Raw genomic sequence first — 23,393 nt, forward strand, 5'->3', positions numbered from 1 at the left:
CATGCGACGTCCTGCGCGGCGCAATGACGAGTGATGTCCTTAACGCGACGTCACCGTCAGTGCGCACAGTGACAGCTCAGGACGCCGCTGGAGCCAAAAGTAGCGCGGACCCCGGGAGCAGGTAATCATAAAACGGGGGATGGGGGAGGCAATGGGGCAGCGGTGAAGGTGGTGGTTGGTCTAGGGAGAACCCCAGGACAGGCAGGGGGAGAGAAGCCGGTGGCGGCGGTCTCTGGACCCGCAAAAGCTGCTGCAGTTCATTGATTTAAAGCGCCCATTTTAAATCATTGATCAGCAGCGGCTTCTGCAGGGCCGGGTGGGGGGAGGAGAGGAATAGCCAATAACTTATACCGGAATATCGGTATAAGTTAACGGCTATCGGCCTGAAAGGTCACAGATTATCGGTATCTGACATAAAAAAATCGATATCGGTCGATCCCTAATACATACCTTCATGGTCACTGGTCACGTGAGAGCTTGTGCCTACTGAGCGCTCACGTGACCAGCGACCCTGAATATTCAAATCCAGCCGGCAGGCCCGCGTACTGTGCACAGCTCAGCACAGATAGCCGATCTTCAGAGGGATCGGGCACCGGACTGCAGGACCCTGCATAGGTCTCCTGTTCACCCGCACTATAACCCGGTGTATTGGGATGACCGTTTTCTTCTTCTTTATAATATATATATTATCGAAAATGTATTTAACCCCTTAAGGACCAATACATGCAAACCTGTTCGCCCCTGAAAGACCAGGCCTGTTTTTTTCAAATCGGGGATGTCTGTCTTTATTAGAGAATAACTCTGGTTAAGTTTTGCCAATCACGATAATTCTGACATTGTTTTTTGTCACAAGTTGTCCTTCATGTACATAGTAAAAGTAGCCGATATCATTTGTAGTTTTTTTTACAATGCAAAAAATCATGAAATTTTTAAATAAATTAAGATTTTTTGCTATTTTAACACTAATAGATTGCATATATTACTGACCAAATAGTTTATGAAACTTATACTTTCAGATGTCTACTTTATTTTGACAATTTTTTTTTTGTTTTTAATTAATATTTTAAATTAATTAGAAGGCTAACAATTTAACTTGACATTTTAAAATTTGAAAAGTACATTTTTTTTATATGCTATGCAAGGTTTGCAGAAATTTGAATGTCGTAGAACATGGGAACACCCCCGGCCCCAAAATGACCCCATTTTAAAAACTAGACCCCTCAAGGTATTCGCTAGGGGGTACAGTGAGTATTTTCACACCATCGTTTTTTGGCAGGAATTATTACAAAGTCAGTGTTAAATTCTAAATTTGCATTTTTTTCACAAATGCATCATTTGTGGGGCATATTTTTTGTACATCACTTCTGATATTGCAAGAAATGCACCTTATATTTTATTAAGCTGCTCGGCCAGTGTTTGGAAATACCCCCGCTTAGGCCATATTTGGTTCCTTGGCCGCGTGGTAGGACCCAAAAGGAGAGGAGCGCCATTTGGCTTTCAGGGCATCATAATGGATTATTGGCCGCACTTCATGCCTGCAAAAGGGTTTTAGCTGCCAGAACCATTCAGAACCCCCACAAGTGACCCCATTTTGAAAACTACACCCCCTAAAGTATTAATTTTCTTTTTTCACAAATGCATTATTTTTTGGGACATATTTTTTGTACATTGCATCTGAAAAGTAGAAAATGCACCTCATATTTTATTACGCTGTTCGTCCCGTGTTCGGTAATACCCCCAACTTAGGACATATTTGGTTGCATAGCCACATGGTGGGACCCAAAAGGAGAGGAGCCCCATTTGGCTTTCAGGATATCATTATACAAATTATAGGCCGCACTTCATCTTGCAAAGCATTCTAGCTGTCCTGTCAGAACAATACTGCACCCCAGATGTGACCCCATCATATATACCGCACCCCCAGAAGTGACCCCATTATATATACTGCACCCCCAGAAGTGACCCCATTATATATACCGCACCCCCAGAAGTGACCCCATTATATATACCGCACCCCCAGAAGTGACCCCATTATATATATATATATACACACACTGCACCCCCAGAAGTGACCCCATTATATATACCGCACCCAGATGTGACCCCATGATATATACCGCACCCCCAGAAGTGACCCCATGATATATACCGCACCCCCAGAAGTGACCCCATTATATATACCGCACCCCCAGAAGTGACCCCATTATATATACCGCACCCCCAGAAGTGACCCCATTATATATACACACTGCACCCCCAGAAGTGACCCCATTATATATACACACTGCACCCTCAGAAGTGACTCCATTATATATACCGCACCCCCAAAAGTGACCCCATTATATATACACACTGCATCCCCAGAAGTGACCCCATTATATATACCACACACCCAGATGTTACCCCATTTTCGAAACTACACCCCTAAAGTATTCAACTAGGGCAAAAGTGAGTACGTTGAGCCGTTATTTTGTGGTTAGAATTATTTCAAAATCAGTGGAAAAAATTTGCAATTCGCTTTTTTTCCCACAAATTATTTGTGGGACATCATTTTGGTAAGTCGCTTTTGAAATGGCGGAAACACGCCCCATATTTTATCACCCTGTTCATCCCAGGTTGACCCTGATCAATATTTAAAAAGAAAATTTTACCCAGATGACAACTTCAAAGGAGTTATTGAGCATAAGAAATACAGAGCAGAAAAAAACAAACAAAAAAAAAAAGGACAGTTCAGTTCCATTAAAGTGAACAGAGTCAAGCTGTAATACCACACACAACCTGAGGACGGGTGTGGTGCTGTTTTTTGGGGGAAATTGCTCTGTTTATCTATTGCTGGACATGACAACGCTCTCGTCCCTGGGCTGTAACTAGTTTTGCAGCCGTTCTTTGTTCCCTTCACACGTTCCATGAACAGTCAGGGTGCTTCCAACTGTTGCAAGACTACAATTCCCAACAAGCCGAGACAGCCTTTGACTATCTGGGCATGCTGAGAATTGTAGTGTCGCATCAGCTGGAGGCACCCTGGTTAGAAAACCCTGATCTAACCGTTTAAATGCCAGAGCTGCCACTGATCTTCGCCACCGCTGTGTATGGAGCAGTCTCTCCAGCCATCGCTCTGCCATACATTTATGGTCAAATGTCAGGAAGGGGTTATTGCTATAAGCTAACATTTTGAGCTTTATGAACAAACTTACCATCGTAAAGATAGACGTTTGAGGTATTCTGGTCCAGAATTGCAGACTGAACAAATAAACGTATAAAACCTGTTTAAAAATAAATAAATAAAATGTAAGCGAGACCTCAGCCTTCTATAAAAGTATCAGACATCTTTATTATATATAAGACTTGTTTCACACTAGCAAATTACTCCGTTTAGCAGCTGCCAAAATCAGCGGTCACCGGCAGTAACCAAATCCTATAGGTCCGTTAGAAAATCCCATTATAGTCTATGAGATTTTCTAATATCCGTTTTAATCCATTATAGTCAGTTATTGATAACGGACATTATTTTGTGACGGAAGATGGTACGGGAGAAATACCGTATTTTTCGTCCTATAGGACGCACCGGCGTATAAGACGCACCGGCATATAAGACGCACCCAATTTATAGGTGCAAAATCTAAAAAAATTAAGATTTTGAACCCAATAGTGGTCTTTAACCTGCGAACCTCCAGATGTTGCAAAACTACAACTCCCAGCATGCCCGGACAGCCGTTGGCTGTCCGGGCATGCTGGGAGTTGTAGTTGTGCAACATCTGGAGGTTCGCAGATTTAAGACCACTGCATAGGAGGTAATACTCACGTGCCCCCGCTGCTCCGGACCTGTCACCGCTGCCCTGGATGTCGCTCCGGAACGTCTCTGCTGCCGGTCGGGTATCCTCGCTCTCCGTCGCCGCCATCACGTCGTTACGCACGCCGACGCACGTACGCGATGACGAGGAAGGAGAGCGCCGGCCATACAGGGGATCCCTGAACGGAGAAGACACAGAGGAGGCAGGTAAGGTCCCTCCCGGTGTCCTGTAAGCACTAACCCAGCTATTCAGTCGGGCTGTTCGGGACGGCCGCGGTGAAATCGCGGCGGTCCTGAACAGCCCGACTGAACAGCCGGGTTAGTGTCACTTTCCCTTCAGACGCGGCGGTAAGCTTTGATCGCCGCATCTGAAGGGTTAATACAGGGCATCACCGCGATCGGTGATGTCCTGATTTAGCCGCGAGTCCCGGCCGTTGATGGCCGCAGGGACCGCCATGTTAGGGGTGTATTCGCCGTATAAGACGCACAGACTTTTTACCCCCAGTTTTGGGGAAGAAAAAGTGCGTCTTATACGGCGAAAAATACGGCAGGTCATGAATAGAGATGAGCAAACTTACAGTAAATTCGATTCGTCACGAACTTCTCGGCTCGGCAGTTGATGACTTTTCCTGCGTAAATGAGTTCAGCCTTCAGGTGCTCCGGTGGGCTGGAAAAGGTGGATACATTCCTAGGAAAGAGTCTCCTAAGACTGTATCCACCTTTTCCAGCCCACCAGAGCACCTGAAAGCTGAACTAATTTATGCAGGAAAAGTCATCAACTGCCGAGCCGAGAAGTTCGTGACAAATCAAATTTACTGTAAGTTCGCTCATCTCTAGTCATGAACTATTTTGTTCCGTACCATCTTCCGTCACAAAATAACGTCCGTTATCAATAACTGACTAAGGGATTAAAACGGATATTAGAAAAAAAAAACATAGACTATAATGGGATTTTCTAACGGACGTATAAGATTTGGTTACTGCCGGTGACCGCTGATTTTAGGACGGAACTTACTTAACGGAGTAATTTGCTAGTGTGAAAGAAGCCTAAGATTATTTCTCACTGATATGGTGTTCTGTGTCATCGTAGAATGGCTTGGACGCTTATAGACAGCTGATTCCTTTACTCCCTTTGAGGCCATGTTAAAACGACAGAATGTCTATGGGAGGGGGCGTGACAGCCAGTACATAACAGTCACGCCTCCTCCCATAGACATGAATGGAGGGGGCGTGGAGGCCGGCATCACCAGTCATCGGGCACGGAGCGGAGTTCACTCACTTACAACGGAGTACCCCTTCCCGGATGTGCTTTGGGGAAGAAAAAAAAATCCCGCTTTACATTTTTTTTATTCCCATTTAAGTCCATGGAGCCGGAACAATAATGTCATATTTTCATAGTCTGAACACGATTCCTAAACATTTGTTTTTTTTAAATCACTTTTTCCTACTAGTACAGTCAAGGGAATTCTGGGATCGTGTGGGGGAGGTGTTGCTTTCCAGTGGTATAACCAGCAGAATTGTGACCGCAGCTCTGAAGCACACTACAGGCTGTAAAACAAGCCACAGAACAAGATCAGTGACACAAACTCGCCATGAATTTTATATAAATATATATTGCAAAGATTATACTATATAATGTACTCCTGGGTATTTATGCAGGATACAATTACCTGACATGTGTAGGTTTATCCCACACCCTTTACCAAACATAAAATTATCAGATAATAATAGACACCTATGGCAGTATGAACAGGTTTCCTTGTGCCTCACCTGTCACCATAAAGCATGGGTTTCTGCAAACATTGCACGCAGGCCTCGTGAAACCACTGTTTGCATTTGCAGCACTGCAGCATCTTCAGGTACCACCTGAAAAAAAAAAAAAAAAAAAAAAAAAATTATATATATATATATATATATATATATATATATATATATATCACCATATATTAACCCCTTAAGGATCAAGGATGTACCGGTACGTCCTTGGTCCTCTCCTCGTGATATAACGCGGGGTTACACGGTAACCCCGCATCATATCACGGCGGGCCCGGCGTCATAATGAAGCTGAGCTGAGCCGCGAGGCTAAAAGTGAAAGTAAAAGCTGCCGGTTAACTCAGTCGGGCTGTTCGCGGCACAATCGCTGCATCCCAAACCGCTTACAGGACAGCGGGAGGGCCCCTACCTTACTCCTCGCTGTCCTATCGCCGAATGACTGCTCAGTGCCTGAGATCCAGGCATGAGCAGTCAAGCGGAGGAAACATCAATCACTGGTTTCCTATGAGAAACCACTGATCAATGATGAAGATCAGTGTGTGCAGTGTTATAGATCCCTATGGGATAATAATGATCAGTATGTGCAGTGTTATACAATGATCAGTATAAGAGATCAGTGTGTGCAGTGTTATAGGTCCCTATGGGATAACAATGATCAGTATAAGAGATCAGTGTGTGCAGTGTTATAGTCTCCTATGGGATAACAATGATCAGTATAAGAGATCAGTGTGTGCAGTGTTATAGGTCCCTATGGGATAATAATGATCAGTATAAGAGATCAGTGTGTGCAGTGTTATAGGTCCCTATGGGATAATAATGATCAGTATAAGAGATCAGTGTGTGCAGTGTTATAGTCTCCTATGGGATAATAATGATCAGTATAAGAGATCAGTGTGTGCATTGTTATAGATCCCTATGGGATAACAATGATCAGTATAAGAGATCAGTGTGTGCATTGTTATAGTCTCCTATGGGAGCTATAACACTGCAAAAAAAAATGAAAAAAAGTGAATGAATATAATTTAACCCCTCCCCTATTAAAAGTTTGCATCACCCCCCTTTTCCCATAAAAAAAAAAACACAGTGTAAATAAAAATAAACCTATGTGGTATCACCGCGTACGGAAATGTCCGAATTATAAAAATATATCGTTAATTAAACCGCTCGGTCAATGGCGTACACGCAAAAAAATTCCAAAGTCCAAAATAGTGCATTTTTGTTAACTTTTTATATAATTTAAAAATGAATAAAAAGTGATCAATAAGTCCTATCAATGCAAAAATGGTACCGTTAAAAACTTCAGATCACGGCGCAAAAAATGAGCCCTCATACCGCCCCATACACGGAAAAATAAAAAAGTTATAGGGGTCAGAAGATGACAATTTTAAACGTATAAATTTTCCTGCATATGATTTTTTCCAGAAGTGTGACAAAATCAAACCTATATAAGTAGGGGATCATTTTAATCGTATGGACCTACAGAATAAAGATAAGGTGTAATTTTTACCGAAAAATTTACTACATAGAAACGGAAGCCCCCAAAATTTACAAAACAGCATTTTTTTTTCATCAATTTTGTCGCACAATGATTTTTTTTTCCGTTTCACCGTAGATTTTTCATCTGTTCGGGCTATTCAGGACCGCCGCAGAGAAATTGCGGCGTCAAACAGCTTGCAGGACACCAGGAGGATCGCTACCTGCCTCCTGCGTGTCCGATCGCCGAATGACTGCTCCGTGCCCGAGATCCAGGCATGTGCAGTGGAGCGGCGATAACACTGATCAATGCCATGTTAATGCATGGCAGTGCTCAGTGTAGGAAACCAGTGTGTGCAATGTTATAGTCCCCTTCCCATAGACTTTCGTTGAGGGGGCGGGCGTGACGTCACGAGGAGGCGGCCTCGAACACGGAAGCCCGCACACAGCATCCGGTGTAATAAACTTCTGGACGCTGCGAGCGGAGCTCCGGAAGACAGGACAGTGGAGAACCCCTTCCCTAATAAAAAAAAGTCAGAATCACCCCCCTTTCCCCCCCAAAAAAAAACTATGTAAATAAAAATAAATATAAACATGTGGTATCACCACATGTGTAAATGTCCAAACTATAAAAATATATTGTTAATTAAACCGCACGGTCAATGGTATAGATGTAAAAAAAATTCCGGAGTCCAAAATAGCGTATTTTTGGTCACTTTTTATACCATTAAAAAATTTATAAAAAGTGATGAAAGTCAGATCAAAACAAAAATGGTACCGATAAAAAAGTCAGATCACGGCGAACAAAATGGTCTCTCATACTACCCCATAGGCAGAAAAAAAAAAAAAAGTTATAGGGGGTCAGAAGAAGTCAATTTTAAACGTATTCATTTTCCTTCATGTAGTTATGATTTTTTCCAGAAGTGCGACAAAATCAAACCTATATAAGTAGGGGATCATTATAATCGTATGGACCTACGGAATTATGATATGGTGCAATTTTTTTCCAAAAAATTTACTACGTAGGAAGGGAAGCCCCGAAAGTTACAAAATTGTGTTTTTCTTCAATTTTGTCGCACAATGATTTTTTTATCCCCGTTTCGCCGTGGACTAATGTCACTGCAAAGTAAAATTGGTGGCACAAAAAATAAGCCATAATATGGATAATTGAAAGGGTTATGATTTTTAAAAGGAAGAAAAAACTAAATTGCAAAAATTGAAAAACGCCGAGTCCTTAAGGGGTTAATAGGGTATACACAATGGGTTTCCTACACTGGACCCCCCTGGTAATAAGTGACTATTGTGAGTACTCACTCTCCGGGGCCTCCACAGTAGCAGTAGCATTGCTGTACATTGGTCTTGTGACCGACGTCCCATTCTAAGTCTTCCACATTGTAGGGCAGAGTTTGCTTCATGACTTGCAGGGCTTTGGCATTTGGTCCTTTCTTCAGCGCTCCTCCCCTCTATGGAGCAAAAAACCAGAACATTATCACCACCATATATAACACGGCGCATTGTACCTGAAAGGAAAGAGAATGAGGACATGGGACATTATATGTTCTGCTCTGGAGTATGAATTAAAGGAGATCTCCGGTGAAAAATAACATCCCCTATCCACAGAATAGGTGATAAGTAGGGGGTCCGACCGCTGGGGCACCTCGCAATCACCGCGACAGGACCCGGTCTTGCTCATTGAGGAGTGGGCGTCACCTACCAGAAGACGCCACGCACCCCATTCATTTCTATGGAAGTGCCGATGATGCCTCAGAGCTGTAATCTGGTCTTTTTGGCGCTCCCATAGGAATGAATGGAGCCGGCATGCACTCCTCACTGGGCGCTGGGTCCCGCCCCGGTGACCGCGAGGGAAGTCCCAGTGGTCGGACGCCCTCCGATCAGCTACTTATCTCCTATTCTGTGGAATGCAGATCAGTTATTTTTGCCAGAGTATTCTTTCAAGGCACAGATAACGCCTTAACACGTACTCCTCACAAAAATTCTCGAGCCTTATGGAAAAAAATAACTTTGTTACCCTCGGAATTGGAACACACTAACGGGCGGTAATGGTCAGAAATCAAGCAGGAGCGGGATTAAGAAAACCGTCCAGCACAGAGCTCTTTTGGGAGCCGAACCAACTAAATACATATCGGATGCTGGCTGTGTATTGAAGATAACTCTGTTCCTGGCTGTTTAAAGGAGAACTCCAGCCAAATGAAATTACCTTTATATAGCTGCACATGATAAAGTAATATAACTCTGCAATGTAAAGTGTAATCTTTACCCTGTTTCTCTCCAGGCAGGAAGTCCAGGAGATCTTATCACACCGAGTTCACACTCCCTTCTCCACAGCTTCAGTGTGCCATGTTTGAGTGTCCCTGATTGGCTGGAGGGCAACATACTCTCACAGCAGCTCACACAGGAAACAAGCCCATATATATATTTATATATATATATATACATTTTTTTTTTTTAAGGGTACTGAGCAGTTAAGGAGGCAATCATATATACTTACCCCTGACAGCGAACCCTACCACTAATCAGCTGATCTGCATGAAACCACTTGGCTCCATTTACTGTGTAGCTTCTGTTTACATCAATATGTGGAATTAAAAATCCCCTTAAACGGTAAACTGCTCTTCATACGTTTCCATTAGTTAACATTTTAGGGAGTGTGAAAGGTGTCACTATTTTGTGTTCCATTAAAATTGTTCAATAAGCGGATTATAAAAAGTTTATACAATGAACCCTATAACAAAATACAGTATGCATTAAAGGGGTATTCCAGCCATAAACATTTTATCCCCTATCCATAGGTTAGGGGGATAAGATGTCTGATAGCGGGGGACACATCTATGGCCAGAATACCCCTCTAGGAACATTCACTATGGAGGAGTTATAGGGTCGCCCCAGAATCAAAACTTGTTATATAGGCAGAAAAAGACGATAGGGTACTAAAAGCTGAGGTAACAAGTTTGGGACCCCCACTGATAAGAATAGGGGTCCCATTAGTCACATTTGAAGCAGAGGTCAAGTACGTCCATTGCCGCTCCATTCAAAGTCTAGAGAAGAACACCCCCTTTATGAGCCAAAATGAAGAGTCAATGCAAACAAAACATGGAGCCCACAAAATGGATGGTAATGAACCTTGCAAAGCCTTTGGCTGTCCAGGCATGCAGACAGTTGTAGTTTTGCAACAGCTGGAGGCACCCTGGTTGGGAAACACTGACTTAAGTGGACAGCCTGGACAGACACAACTACAATAGAGATATAATAGTAATCAAAAACAACTAACCATTAACCAGATATAAAGCTGAAATATACGTCATTCTGTAAATAAAGAGCGACAAAAAAAACATTTAAAAGCATATAATCCACTGCATTACCGACCCAGTGGCGTACATAGAAGAAGGGGGCCCCATAACAAATATGGATATGGGCCCCCCAGGACAGAAAAGTCTGGTGTTGAATCCTCCAAGGGTCCCATAGGACCTGTATGGTCTGACACTATGGTACGTACACCCTTGACCAAACCAACTCAAAACACTTGAATACCTTGGTTGTAGTGGCGAACACGCACTGTCGACACAGCCATTTATCATCGGTGTCAATAATACCGGGGTCAATCTTCGGCATGTGGCAGAGCTGGTGATAACCTAAAAGCAAAGCCCAAAAAAAAAAAAAAAAAAAAACACCACATTTATTTTTTTACATTTATTAATGACCTTGATTGTATAGTAAATAATCTTTGCAGAAAGAGGACACTTAACTGTGTAAAGTAGTTAACAACATGGAATACCGTGCACTGTATACAGTAGATAACACAACAGAGGATATAGCAATGTAAATAGTGGATATCACAATAAAGGACAGTGCACTGTATATAGTAGATACCACAATAGAGGACAGTGCACTGTGTATAGTAGATACCACAATAGAGGACAGTGCACTGGGTATAGTAGTTAACACAATAGAGGACAGTGCACTGTATATAGTAGATACCACAATAGGGAATAGAGCAATGTATATAGTAGATACCACAATAGAGGACAGTGCACTGTGTATAGTTTATAACACAACAGAAGTATATACAGCAGATAACACATTAGATTAAACCTATACGTTTCTTTTCCTTTTCACGTGTATAAAATGTATACAATAAACGAAAACAAAGGCCGTGTGAACCCAGTCTGATATATGTCAAGGAAAACTCCAGAATAATGCAAAATTCTGTTGTGCAGCCCTAAGAGGAGTTGGTGCTACATATATAAAAACAGACTAGTTACATGTAGAGGTTATAAACTTTTTTAGAAGTAAAAAAGGGCAACAAATGAATATTCATATATGAAGGTATAGAATTGGGATTTTATTTAAGCACCTAAAATCAACAACACTCCATAGGTCGCCGTGTATATAAGCGATACAAACCTTGGCCACACTTGTCACATATAACGATTTCATTTGGTGCTTCAGAATATTCCTCCTGACATATTGTACAAACCATTTCCCCACCTTCACAGGCTCCTGAAATAAACAAGACACAAGTGAAACACATCCATTCCTAGTACAAGGGTTGTGGAATACATACAGGACTTCAAAAGACCAGGATTTCCGGCGCTGACCACGGAGAAATGAACAAAGCCCAGGTAAAGCAATGGAGGTTTAATAGCAACGCGTTTCACCTCATGCGCAGCTTCATCAGGCTTGAAGCCTGATGAAGCCGCGCATGCGGTGAAACGTGTTGCTATTAAACCTCCATTCCTTTACCTGGGCTTTGTTCATTTCTCCGTGGTCAGCGCCGAAAATCCTGGTCTTTTGAAGTCCTGTATTTATTCCACATCTCTCAGGAAGGCTGCAGACTACGGGATTGTGATCCTCAAATCACATGCGATCAGCATTGCTGTGTATGCCACTACACAACTTAGCAGGGTGAGCACGGACATTTTTCCTTTTCTTTTTCCCCGCCCTCGTGCTGGCTTTACTCCACAGGGAGCACCTTTCTTTTTTTCTCTTTTTAGTAAAAGGGTTGTAACAAACGTAACCGACCACCAGAATAAAGCAGAGAAACGCAACCGTGTCTATAGAGAGTGATAATGTAAAAAAAAACTAACACATCACTCCAACAATCTAAGGCAGTGTTTTCTAAACCGTGTGCGTCCAGCTATTGCAGAACTACAACTCCAAGCAGTTGCTGGGAGCTGTAGTTTTGCAACAGTTGGTAGCACACTAGCTGGGAATCGCTGATCCAAAGCATGCATGGTGACCGGGATCGGAGACATCTTGGCTATTGGTCTGCATGGGGAAAAAAAGAAAAAAAAAATCTATCAAGGACTTTAGTGCGAAAATCCCCACTAAGCCGATGACGTCACTTTTCTGTGCATTTCTATATGGATTTTCCTATGGACATCAATGGGAGCTTTAAAGTTTGCATTAACCCCTTCCCGCCCTAGGACGTATGCAAACGTTCAAGTTGCTAGCTAGTTAGTGCAACAGGAAGTATGCATACGTCCTTCACAGCGCGATGCGGGATTGTGACAATCTCGACAGCATTAACCCTATAGATGCCGTGATCTGTCCTGATCAAAGCATCTACGGGGCATGAATCGCAAAAATGGTACAAATAAAGTACAGCTCATCTGGCAAAAATATAAGCCCTCACACAATGGCGTTGGACAAAAAATTAAGTTATGGCTGTCAAAACATGACAACACACAAAAGGGGGAAAAAAAGGATTTTGTTTAGAAAAGGAAAACACATATCGCCATTATCATACCGACACACATACTAAAAATAAAAAAAATTTCGGGAGTTTTTCACAAAAAATGCTGCATGAATCAACAAGGATTTACCACTAATATAAAGTACATTATAAAAGGAAAAAACATTCTCAGAATCGCGTTGCTAAGTAAAAGCATGTCAGAAGTATTGCCACTTAAAGGGGTACTCCCACCCTAGACATCTTATCCCCTATCCAAAGGATAGGGGATAAGATGTCTGACCGCGGGGGTCCCGCCGCTGGGGACCCCCGCAATGTTGCACGCGGCACCCACCTTTTTCTTGTCCGGAAGCGCTGGAGGGTCTGGGTCGCAACGTCAGGACTCCGCCCCCTGTGAGGTCACGCCCCATCCCCTCAATGCAAGTCTATGGGAGGCGGCGTGACGGCCTCCTGTAGACTTGCATTGAGGGGACGGGGCGTGACGTCACACGGGGGTGGAGTCCCGACGTCACGGATTTCCGTTCCCGTGGTCGCGACCAAGACCCTCCAGCGCTTCCGGACAAGAAACAGTTGGGTGACGCATGCAACATTGCGGGGGTCCCCAGCGGCCAGACATCTCATCCCCTATCCTTTGGATAGGGGATAAGATGTCTACGGTGGGAGTACTCCTTTAAAGACACAAGATTCTACATCAAAATTCACACAAATTACACATATGGATTTTTAACTGGCAACATTTTCCACCTTTTCAATTTGCGGTGTATACCGCCTGCAATGTTCTTTCCTGCATAAAAACTACTACAATATTTTTGACTGTTCTGAAGTTTACAAACAAGTAACAGATGAAAAAAATAAAAATAAAAGTGACAGAACAAAATATTTCTGTCAGCCCTACTGAGTTTGAATGGATCGGCGAGGAACACTTCCAATTGTATAAAGGGTCCCCTGCTCTATTTATACCTATAGGGTAGGGTCACACGTAGCTGATTTTACGCTGCGGATCCGCCGGTGACCCGACCCATAGTGTGTCTCCAGCTGTTGCCACCCTCTGCCCCGCTCGCAGGGGCAATCCGCCACTCCAGGAAGCCACACAGGGGCATGCGAATCGCTGAGTGCACTGCAGAGCAGCCGCATGTGCGCAGTGACTCGCAGGCCGGGGGCGGGACAACAGCTGAAGGTGCACTATGGGTCGGGACACCTGCAGATCCCCAATGTAGAATACGCTCCGGATTTGTTATGTGTGACCCTACCGATAGGGTACGTTCACACGTGCATATTTTCGGCTGCAGATTTTGCCACCCATTGAAGTCAACGTGTAGCAAAATCTGCACGCGTGACCGTACCCGTAGGGCCCAACTTCGGATTCCAGAATCTGCTGACAGAATGAACATTCTTATGGCAGAATTCCACTTAGAACTGCATTACAGTCAATGGAGACATCGCATGTCCACTGGGTCATAGGGCCGATTCCTATAGGCGACACCCGTTGCACACAGAATTTCCATAGTGTACATGGGCCCTTACAAATATGAATATTTATCCTGGGATCACACATAGTTACTATCGAGCATGCAGGCTCTGGATCACCAAAAAAACACAAACATGACATGCTAGACATCTTGACGCGCCAAGACGTCGTGATTACTGCCACCGGAGCCCGGCGTTTGTTCAGACATCTTATCCCTTTTCCTTTGAATAGAGGATACGATTTCTAGCAGCGGAGTAACCCTTTAAAAATAAATGATGCATGTAGGGAAACAATGTCACATGCTCCACAGGCCTCAAATACAGTGATCCCTCAACTTACAATGGCCTCAACATACAATAGTTTCAACACACAATGGTCTTTTCTGGACCATTGTAACTTGAAACCAGACTCAACATACAATGCTATGGAATCTGTGACACGTGTCAATGGCTGGAAGAACCGACCAATCAGAATGGGCATTTCACTGGTAAAACCACTGTATTCCTAAAGTGCATGCACTGACTGGTGTCTGGTAGCGCCCCCTACAGTACAGGGAGGTATTACATGTTCTGTATTCTTTACCTGTATTACTAAAGTGTATGCACTGACTGGTGTCTGGTAGCGCCCCCTACAGTACAGGGAGGTATTACATGTTCTGTACTCTTTACCTGTATTACTGAAGTATATGCACTGACTGGTGTCTGGTAGCGCCCCCTACAGTACAGGGAGGTATTACATGTTCTGTATTCTTTACCTGTATTACTGAAATGTATGCACTGACTGGTGTCTGGTAGCGCCCCCTACAGTACAGGGAGGTATTACATGTTCTGTACTCTTTACCTGTGCCAGGGTTACCTGCTCCTTTGGGCATCAGGTGAGGGCGGCTTCATTTTACCATTTTTAGTACATTGCGTGTTCTGTACAGGACCCCGAAGAAACTTCTGTCCTCTACATAGACCAGTGTTTCCCAAAGAGGGTGTCTCCAGTTGTTGCAAAACTACAACTCCCAGCATACCCGGACAGCCGAAGGCTGTCCGGGCATGCTGGGAGTTGTAGTTTTGCAACAGCTGGAGGCACCCTCTTTGGGAATCACTGAAATAGACAGTGATTACAGCTCCCAGCAGATCTTTCTTACTTTTATATAAGGATTTGCTTTATCTATATTAGTTATCTACTTATTTATCTTTAATCCTCACTTTTTCCTATTTTTGGATGACATTTTGGGAGCTTCAGAACAAATTACCAGGTTTTCATAGAGTTCTGGTCTCAACATATGATGGTTTCAACATACAATGGTCGTCCACCGTATACCTACGGGGCAATAGAATAGACATCAGATGCCAAACAAATCCAGCGCGCCCATCATGGACGGCTCCGGACTGCTGGACATGTGACCAATAGTACGCACTACACTGCACTTACCCGTCTGAATGTCTTTCCACAGCACCCAAGACTTGGAGCTATCCTCGAATAAGATAAAACAGCTCTGGTGAAACAAATTTATCTGCAAGGAAAACAAAGCACAGATGGCGTCAGACGTCATGAAAAGAAAGTAAAAGGCGTAGAAGTGGAACAGTGTTATCCTGTAGTCGCCTTAATCATTTTCTCTCGTTCCTTTCAGCATATACTTAGGAAAGATTCGATGCGTTCACACAAGCAGATTTTGCTGCAGATTTTCCATTTTGGGTTTTACTACTCATTGGAGCCAAATACACAAGTGTGAACACAGCGGAATGCCCACAAAAAAATTCTGCACAGACATTCTGCTGCAGCAGAGTCCCATTGATTTAATTAGGATTCTGCTGCACTGTTTCCTGGAGAATTTCTGATACTGGTGTTCAAAGAATAGTCATGTCTAATCTTTCTGCATATACTGCTCGGTATGCATTGCAGTCTACGAGACGGCACATTTCTGAGCGGTCCTTACATCCACTGGATCATTCAAATGGGTGGAATATGTTCGCCCGTGTTTTCACGGAAATGGCCGAGTAAACTTGGCCTTAGGGTCCTTTCACCAATGCGTATTTTCTGCAGCAGATTTGCTGCAGAAGGTTTTGCTGCCCGTTGACTTCAATGGGCCGTAAAATCTGCAGCAGAAAATACGCATGTGTGAGGTCAGATTTGCTGCAGCAGATTTACCTACCCAATTAAATCAATGGGCACCAAAATCTGCTGCAGCAAAAATAAGGTTGTGTGAACATACCCCAAGGATCTGTTCACACAGGTGGATTTAGTGCAGATTTTCCACAGCGTATTTGCTGTGGAAAATCAGCAGTGGATTTTGCTACCATTGATTCAATGGGTCAACAGAAAATCTCCAATAGGTGCAGATTTTCCGATTTTCCACAGACCCATTGAAATCACCGGTAGCTAAACCCCCATGAAATCCACTAGCACAGTATCCTGCACATATTTGATGCTGAATACACCTTAAAGGGGTACTCCAGTGGAATTTTTTTTTTTTTAAATCAACTGTTGCCAGAAAGTTAAACAGATTTGTAAATGACTTCTATTAAAAAATCTTTACCCTTCCAGTACTTTTTAGCAGCTGTATGCTATAGAATAAATTCTTTTATTTTTGAATTTCTTTTTTGTCTCTTGTCCACAGTGCTCTCTGCTGACACATCTGTCCATGTCAGGAACTGTGCAGAGCAACATAGGTTTGCTATGAGGATTTTCTCCTGCTCTGGACAGTTCCTCACATGAACAGAGGCGTCAGCAGAGAGCACTGTGGACAAGACAAAAAAGAAATTCAAAAATAAAAGAATTTCTATAGCATACAGCTGCTAATAAGTACTGGAAGGATTAAGACTTTTTAATAGAAGTAATTTACAAATCTGGTTCACTTTCTGCCACCAGCTGATAAAAAAAAAAAAAAAAAAAAAAAAAAAAAAGTTTCTACCGGAGAACCCCTTTAAATCAAATAAAACTCCACAGTTGCTTTGTTAGAAAATACAACGCCACTCAAGTCCTCAGGCTGTGTGTGGTATTACATCTCAGCTGCATTCACTACAAAGGAACTGAGCTGCAATATCACAGAAACTAAGGACAAGAGTGGCGCCGTTTCTGGAAGAGAGTCACTATGTTTCTCTTATCCTGGATAACCCATTTTAAAAGGGGTACTCCGCCCAAAGACATTTGATCCCCTATCCAAAGGATGCCTGATCTCGGGGGCCAACCATGATCTCCGTGCAGCACCCAGCATTCTAAACCGTATGTTTAGAACTCTAGGTTTCAGTGGCTGGAGGCGCAACATCACGCCACGCCCCATCATGACCTCACACCACACCCACTCCACTCATGTCTAGTGACCCCTCCCATAGAGATGAATGGAGGGGGTGTGGCGTGAGGTCATGAGGGGGCGTGACGTCACGCCTCCGGCCACTGAAACCCAGTGTACTAAAACCTACTGCTTTAGGCTGCATTCACACCACGTTTTTGGAATACAGTTCACATATCAGGTTTTTGATGAAAAACTGATTCCTCAAAACCGGACTAAACTGTATCAAAACGTGTGTACAAATTTCAACCCGTATACGGTTTATAGAACGATGTCCGGTTGCATCCGTTTTTCATGAAAAAAAAAACATTTAACTTTTCACTCCATTATGAATAAAGTTTCACTTGTTTGATTGAAATTCCAAGAAAAAAAAAACGTGCAAAGTCAAAAACCGTATGGTGAAAACTGGATTGAACCGTACGCACATACGGTTCTGTGCAGTTCCCATTGTCTACCTTGTTTTATAAAACAAATACGTATACGGTTTAACACAGTTTTTCACCTGGACCAAAAACTATGGTAGGTTACGGTTTTGGGTACAGGAGAAAAAAAAAAAAAAAAAAAAAAAACATGTACAAGACGAAAAACGGACACAACCTGATGCATCCTTTGGCGTACGGTTTTAAATGGAGAGACAATGCATACGGTTTTCAATACGGTTCTGTACGGTTTTCACATTGAAAATGTATATAAAAACTGTATTGCAAAAACGTGGTGTGAATGCAGCCTTAGAATGTCGGGTGCGGAACATAAATCGCGGGGGGTCCCCAGCGGCGGGAGTACCCTTTTAAAAGGCCCCTGTGACATCTGCTATATATTGATATATAGTGGTATGTGTCCCCCCATAGGTTATCGCAGTGTTACCAAAGCAGGGTGCCTCTAGCTGTTGCAAAACTACAACTCCCAGCATGCCCGGACAGCCTTCGGCTGTCCGGGCATGCTGGGAGTTGTAGTTTTGCAACAGCTGGAGGCACCCTGGTCGGCAAACACTGCGCCAACACATGGTGCCATTTGAGCCCTACAGAATACAATTACCTTTTTGATAGTTCCAAGATAAAACAATCCATCGGACCATCGTGCTAAGACATCTTGACCTTCTTCAAATTTGCAAGTCTGCCTCTCGGTCTTCTGTCCATGCCGTACAGACGCTTTAGTCAAGGACTTCGGGGCCTTCTTATTTTGGCGGATAGGGGATCTTTTAAGGACCAGTGAATTGCCGACAGCAGTTGCGTCTCTAAGAAAAAGAGCGGAACAAACGTAAGCACAACATTTACAGGTAGAAACTACATCCCTAACCATTCAATCAGAGCAAAAAAAATAACAAAAAGCACAAAAACACGCCAACCGCCCCGAAATAATTTTAGCAGTCAGGATACATGTAAAGCTGTTGATAACCGTTTCCCAGCGCACCCGGCTCTGCACCATCTGGGCTTCTGTGACGTTAGTCGTGGTCTCAGCATCACTGGGCACAGCTTCCTGTGTACACAGACACGTTATGAGGTCGAAAACCAACTAATTATACAGTTAATCTCCAACCAGGGTGCCTCCAGATGGTGCAAAACTACAACTCCCAGCATGCCCGGACAGCCAAAGGCTGTCCGAGCATGCTGGGAGTTGTAGTTTTGCAACAGCTGGAGGCACCCTGGTTGGGAAACACTGCATTAGAGCAATAGTCCCCAACCTTCGGCTGCCTGGGCATGCTGGGAGTTGTAGTTTTGCAACAGCTGGAGGCACCCTGGTTGGGAAACACTGATCTAAAACACCAGATAAGCTTAAATGGGCGACGTCAGATACAAAAACTTTTGATATGTTGTGAAGCATGTATAACCAATGGGTTTTGGAATTGCTTTCATTAGAAAATGTTCAATATTTCATACTAAAAAAGCAAATCAAACAACTGACCTCCCCCGCCTGCACACATACTAGTCCTGCTGTGTCCACGTGTCATGGACACGCTTCCTTGATTGACAGCTGAGCACAGGGCTCACAGCTGGAGGAAAAATCCTCCCAGTGTCATCTTGTGTCCCGCTACTGTCAGTGAGGACATGCTGGGAGTTGTAGTTTTGCTAATGCTAGGGGAGATGTGAGCAGACAGCAGGGAGGGGGCGGAGACCTGCACCGTGAGGCCACGCCCCTCCCTTTGAGAGGAATTCACTAGTGAGCTAAATTAAAAGTGTAATAAATAAAGGTGCTAGACACATAAAAATGAGATGTACATGGTCAGGATTAGGTACTGAGTGATATAAAAAAAAATGTGTTTTTTTTCGGTTGGATCTGACGGGTTCGCTTTAATTTCGGATTTAGATGCAAAATTACCATACATTGCATCCTTTTCAAAGCCAAGTATGAACCTCCCAGCATGTTTGCAGAAAATCTGCAGCAAAAATCTGCATGTAAGACACACAAGTCTCATTGTTTTCTGTTGCTCTGTACATATAGCGGAATTTCTGCAGTAGAATTCAGCCGGTGGAATGGATGGATGTTGTGCCAAAAAGTCAACATGTTCATTCTTTAGGCAAAATTCTGCCGAACAGAATTGCAGTTTATGAGACGGCGCACGTCTGCACGGTCCTACTGCCAATTTAGAGTGTGAACAAACCCTTACACTTAGAACAAACAGTTTACCCCCCCCCCCCTTTTCTTCCTCCTGGTTCTCTAGTTCTAACAAAATAATACTAATAATAATACTAATAATAATAATAAAATACATGGCTAAATAAATAAAATGACAGAAAGAAAGGTTTTCAAATCAACTGGTGCCAGAAAGTTAAACAGATTTGTAAATTACTTCTATAAAAAAAATATCTTAATCCTTCCAGTACTTTTTAGGGGCTGTATGCTACAGAGGAAATTCTTTTCTTTTTGGATTTCTATTCTGTCACGACCACAGTGCTCTCTGCTGACATCATGACTACAGTGCTCTCTGCTGACATCTCTGTCCAGAGCAGCATATGTTTGCTATGGGGATTTTCTCCTACTCTGGACAGTTCCTAAAATGGACAGCAGAGGTCAGCAGAGAGCACTGTGCTCGTGACAGAAGAGGAAGCCAAAAAAAAAAAAAAAAGTATTTCCTCTGTAGCATACAGCCCCTAAAAAGTACTGGAAAGATTAAGATTTTTACATAGAAGTAATTTACAAATATGAATTCAGGTAGAAAAACAGACATGGTGCACATCTACAATCTTGTATAATGATCTGATTGCTTCTCAGCATAATATCAAAAACTAACAGGTTGTTACTATACATTTTTAATCAAAAAGTACAAACCCACTCACCACGTCAAGACCACCTATCCAGAGTGGGTCCCTAACGTCCCTAGCATAAAATGGCGCAGCACTGGGCGGCGACCACCACCGCCGCGACACCAATGCCCACAGGGGGGAAAAACGACCCACTGGCAGAGCGGCCCCAGTGCCACTCAAACCAGTCTATGGGTCGCACCCCCCCCCCCCCCCCACAGACACGGCGCCATGGCAGCAACAGACGCCGCACAGCACCACACCAGTGTGAACAAGGTGTAATAGCTCACTTACCATGCTCTCCCAATCAGACTGGGAGGCTGCTAGGAAAGAAATGGCCCTTGTGTAGCTAAATACTACTTATATAGGGTTGGGCTGAGGGGGTGGGGAAGAGTGCAGACAACATGTTAAAAAAAAAAATAAATAAATAAAAAAAAGAGGGGATAGAAAACACAGTGTGAATTCGGGTAGAAAACAGACATGGTCGCACATCTACAATCTTGTATAATGATCTGATTGCTTCTCAGCATAATATCAAAAACTAACAGGTTATTATTATACATTTTTGATCAAAAAGTACAAGCCCACTCGCCACGTCAAGGCCACCTATTTAGAGTGGGTCCCTAACGTCCCTAGCATAAAATGGCGTAGCACTGGGCGGCGACCACTGGTGAGGTGCTGTGCGGCGTCCGTTGCCGCCGTGGCGGTGTGTCTGTGGAGGGGGGGGTGCAGCCCATAGACTGGTTTGAGAGGCATTGGGGCTGCTCTGCCGATGGGTCGTTCCTCCCTGTGGGCATTGGCGTCGCGGCGGTGGTGGTCGCCGCCCGGTGCTGCGTCATTTTGTGCTAGGGACGTTAGGATCCCACTCTGAATAGGTGGCCTTGACGTGGCGAGTGGGCTTGTACTTTTTGATCAAAAATGTATAATAACAACCTGTTAGTTTTTGATATTATGCTGAGAAGCAATCAGATCATTATACAAGATTGTAGATGTGCGACCGTGTCTGTTTCTTCTACCTAATTTAGAAATCTGTTTAACTTTCTGGCTCCAGTTGATAAAAAAATAAATAAATAAAAAGGTTTCCATGGGAGTACCCCTTTAAATTGTCACAAGGGCAGGTAGACATATCCTGAAATGTTATTTGCTGCGTACATCATTTTTTATGGTTAACGCTTTGAAAAAAAATGTAGCTTATTTATCCTGTTCTGGAGACGCAAGAAAACTAACCGCACTATATACTCTGACAAATAATATTCATTAAGCTCATCATTACTATTTTTATTATTAATACAACAATGTTCCTATTAAATAGTTAAATAATATTTTTATTATTTCTATTCTATTTTAATTTTGATGAAGTAAATCACATCCCCAGAGGTCGTATATAAACACTATAGACATACAGGGAAACAACCCGAAAATAGTAAAGACAGCAAAGATAAAAGCAGAGAGGTGAGGGATCATTCATCACATTTAGGTGAAGATCTGAGCCGCTGATCCTGCGAGGAGAAAGAAAAGGAACAGAACAAAGGCCGAAGCAACCTGGGCTCCCAGCAGGACACAAAGAGCAGCGCTCACCCAGCACGACGACAACCCACCCCCCCCCCCCCCAAAACACTATAGACAGGACACACACCCTATAGACAGGACACACACACACACACACCCACTATAGACAGGACACACACACACCCCATAGACAGGACACACACACTATAGACAGAGGATACACACACACACACACACCCTATAGACAGGACACACACACACACCCTATAGACAGGACACACACCCTATAGACAGGACACACACACACCCTATAGACAGGACACACACACACTATAGACAGGACACACACACACAGACACACACACACCCCCCCTATAGACAGGACACACACACACACACCCTATAGACAGGACACACACACACACCCTATAGACAGGACACACACACACCCTATAGACAGGACACACACACACACACACCCCCCATAGACAGGACACACACACTATAGACAGAGGATACACACACACACACACACCCTATAGACAGGACACACACACACACCCTATAGACAGGACACACACCCTATAGACAGGACACACACACACCCTATAGACAGGACACACACACACTATAGACAGGACACACACACACAGACACACACACACCCCCCCTATAGACAGGACACACACACACACACCCTATAGACAGGACACACACACTATAGACAGAGGATACACACACACACACACTATAGACAGGACACACACACACACACTATAGACAGGACACACACACACACACTATAGACAGGACACACACACTATAGACAGAGGATACACACACACACACACTATAGACAGGACACACACACACACACTATAGACAGGACACACACACACACACTATAGACAGGACACACACACTATAGACAGAGGATACACACACCCTATAGACAGGACACACACACACACACACCCTATAGACAGGACACACACACACACACACCCTATAGACAGGACACACACACACACACACCCTATAGACAGGACACACACACACACACACCCTATAGACAGGACACACACACACACACACACCCTATAGACAGGACACACACACACACACACCCTATAGACAGGACACACACACAC

The 23,393-nt window shown here is 43.6% G+C and overlaps 1 protein-coding gene across 1 annotated transcript in view; it reads right to left on the reverse strand.

Annotated features, from left to right (window-relative positions):
• MTF2 (metal response element binding transcription factor 2) overlaps positions 1-23,393 on the reverse strand; it is a 48,834-nt gene that overhangs the window by 13,696 nt on the left and 11,745 nt on the right. Inside the window, exons 2-8 of the mRNA XM_056523142.1 lie at positions 18,530-18,728; positions 15,637-15,718; positions 11,459-11,554; positions 10,586-10,686; positions 8,351-8,499; positions 5,561-5,656; positions 3,195-3,263 (exon numbers count right to left, since the gene is read on the reverse strand). Of these exons, the coding sequence (XP_056379117.1) occupies positions 3,195-3,263; positions 5,561-5,656; positions 8,351-8,499; positions 10,586-10,686; positions 11,459-11,554; positions 15,637-15,718; positions 18,530-18,728 (792 nt within the window). The remainder of the gene's footprint in view (positions 1-3,194; positions 3,264-5,560; positions 5,657-8,350; positions 8,500-10,585; positions 10,687-11,458; positions 11,555-15,636; positions 15,719-18,529; positions 18,729-23,393) is intronic.

Source organism: Hyla sarda, chromosome 6 (assembly GCF_029499605.1).
Source record: "Hyla sarda isolate aHylSar1 chromosome 6, aHylSar1.hap1, whole genome shotgun sequence".
NCBI lineage: Eukaryota > Metazoa > Chordata > Amphibia > Anura > Hylidae > Hyla > Hyla sarda.